The 2,906-nt window shown below is 30.6% G+C and overlaps 1 protein-coding gene across 1 annotated transcript; it reads left to right on the top strand.

Moving 5' to 3' along the window:
* On the top strand, positions 687-1,112 carry LOC108661952. Its single transcript, XM_018120948.1, has one exon. It carries the CDS (start codon positions 687-689, stop codon positions 1,110-1,112), a length of 426 nt encoding a protein of 141 aa, XP_017976437.1.

Below are 2,906 nucleotides of genomic sequence, written 5' to 3'. Positions count from 1 at the left end.
ATTATTAAAGGCCATAATCATCCTAGTAGTTGGTGTGAGATAGATTTATTTTCAATATATATATATATATGATATATGTGAAATGCGATAAATGCTATGCATGTCAACAATACCAAATCAATGAGACCTTAATTAATGAATTAATAAACAAAATCCCTCATTAAAATATTAAGTTAAAAAGTTACCTTCCACTATGTAATAAGATAACCAGGCTGCTCTTTTAATTGGAGGCTTGTTGAGTTACTCAAGGCCAAACTTTTACACAAGTACGTTTGAGTTATTGGTGAGTCTTACTCAACTAGTACCATGTTGTTCGGATGTGCCACACATGACCGCATAGTACTAGAGGCATAGTTAGGGAAAATGTATATGATACATTTAGACAAGAAGTTGTCACCTAACTGATCTAGGAGTTGTATAAGATACAATTGGTAAGCTAAGTTATCTACCTAATTAGTTTCATTATGGCTTCTTAAGTCACTCAAGGTCTTGGTGGGTTGACAAGGGTCCTAGCTCAATAAGAAGTTTAAAAGTTAAATTTCTCAAAATAGTAGAGGAGGGCTATTATTTTGATAAAATATTGAGAATAATCATATAAGATTCTAGAACCTTGTCTTTATGATTATATAATTTGCGTTAATGACTAATAATCATATATGTTGATTTATATAGGATATAAATCTATCATGGCAAAGAGTTTGTCACTTAGAAACATACTTGATGCAAACAAGTTGACAGGCCTAAATTTCATTGACTGGTTTCGTAATATCAAGATTGTCTTGAAACAAGAGAAAAAGGCTTATGTCCTAAATGGTCTTGCTCTCGAGGAAACTAGCGATGATGCTACAAATGAGGAAAAGAAGGCCTATAGAGTTTATATAAATGATCTTGATCAAGCCACATGTGTGATGTTGGCTAGTACGGCTCTAGATCTTCAAAAGCAACATGAAGATATGAATGCTCTGGATATTATTCTAAACCTTAGAGAGATGTTTGATAAGGAAAGTCGTACAGAAAGATTCGACTTTTTAAGGGAATTGTTTCGAAGTAAGATGTTGGAGGGAAGCCCAATAAGGCCTCATGTGCTTAAGATGATAGGATATATTACTTGACTTAAACAATTGGGTTGGGTTATGGATCATGATTTGAGCATAGACCTTGTACTTTCTTCGCTACTAGAGAGCTATTCACAGTTTGTGTTGAACTTTAACATGAACAAGATTGAGATAACCCTTTCAAGCTTATTGAATATGCTCACACAGGCTGAGAACACCATTGCGAAGAAGAAGCCTTCAGTTCATCTTGTCTTTTCTAAGAAAAATAAAAATAAGAAAAGAAAATTTTCTAAGAAAGACAAGGATGAAAAAGCATCAACTTTACAAGGTATGAAGCTTACTAGAGGGGTGAAGAAGGACAAGGATAATGACAAATGCCATTTCTACTGTAAACTTAGGCATTGAAGGTGCAAATGCAAGGATTATCTTGAATCCATCAAAGGGAAGAAATAAAAGGAAGCTTCCATATCATGTATGAATCATTTGATGATTTATTTTTCACTACTTTGTATATGATACCTTACGTTTTATTAATGGTTTTAATATGTATGACATATTAAAGGAACTAATGACAAGGAGCAGTGAAGAATAGGATCATGAAGGGGACAAACTTAGTTGATGGTGATCAAGCTTGTCGATCTAGATTACATTGTGGAACAATAAATAATTTTAGAACACTGAATGTTTTCATGACATGATTGTCAAAATGAGATGTTTTGGTTTTGGGCCTACAGCTGACTTTTTTATTTTATGTTTAAGAAACAAAGATTTATATTTTGCTAACATGAAATGCTTAGCTTATATATATTTATGTATTTACATTACATCTCATTTTATCTTGGAATTGTTCTAAATTATTTATCCTTAAGTATAACCTTGCATATATGATAATCAATACTAAGTCCAAATGATAAGATCATTGTGAGATTATTTTTCTTTTGATTATGAATCAAAAAGGAAATTAATGAGTTGACTTAGATAAAATTGAGTCATAACTCAATAATTCATATTAGGATTATGAACATATTTAGTCAATGAGCATTCTTAATGAAATCTTGGATCTAAATTAAGATTGCTTAGAACTAAATAACAATTGATTATCATATTGAATTCATAAGAGATGAATCATAAAGCATTTCAAACCCAATTAATAGCATGAACTAAACTTTGAAAGGATTTCATCCCATAAGCAATGATGAATGACTAATGACATGTAAGTATACATAAAAGTTATGGATATAGCGCTCCAAAGGAAAGTAAATAATTTTACTTGGTAAGATTTCTATACATGATAGAAATAGTGAGAGCTAATGACATTTTAAAGGTCAAGCGTCATGAAATTATAAAATCCAATAGATAAGATCTATGCACAAAGCTTGATTTAATGGGAAGCATAAAGATGCATAATTATCCATTAAAGATAAACTATTAGTAGGATGTATATTGATGCACTACTCATATACGATGAGTCTACTAAATAATCAAATATGAATGATTGGATAATAATCTTTATTCAATGTAATAAATTAAAAATAGTTGAATACATTGAATAAGATAAACATATTTGGTGCACATCATAAGGTTAGTGGGAGTAAGATAAGTTACTCATTAAAAAATCATAATGGGACTAAAGTGTTAGAGCCTAAAAAAAAAACTCAACAAAAGAATTTAGGATTACATGTTAAAGGAGTTTAACATAGAGAGAATCCTAAATGTTAAAAGTGACATAAAGTCATGATTGAGCAGTTGTATTGGACTGGTTTCGAAACAAAAAATAACTGCATGATTATGTCTATAATCAAATACAAATCTTTTGCTTAGGCTACAAAAGAAAAGATATTTGAATCATTG

Source organism: Theobroma cacao, chromosome 5, assembly GCF_000208745.1.
Source record: "Theobroma cacao cultivar B97-61/B2 chromosome 5, Criollo_cocoa_genome_V2, whole genome shotgun sequence".
Lineage (NCBI taxonomy): Eukaryota > Viridiplantae > Streptophyta > Magnoliopsida > Malvales > Malvaceae > Theobroma > Theobroma cacao.
The sequence above is the reverse complement of the archived record's forward strand: the minus strand, read 5'-3'. Positions and strand labels throughout refer to the sequence as shown.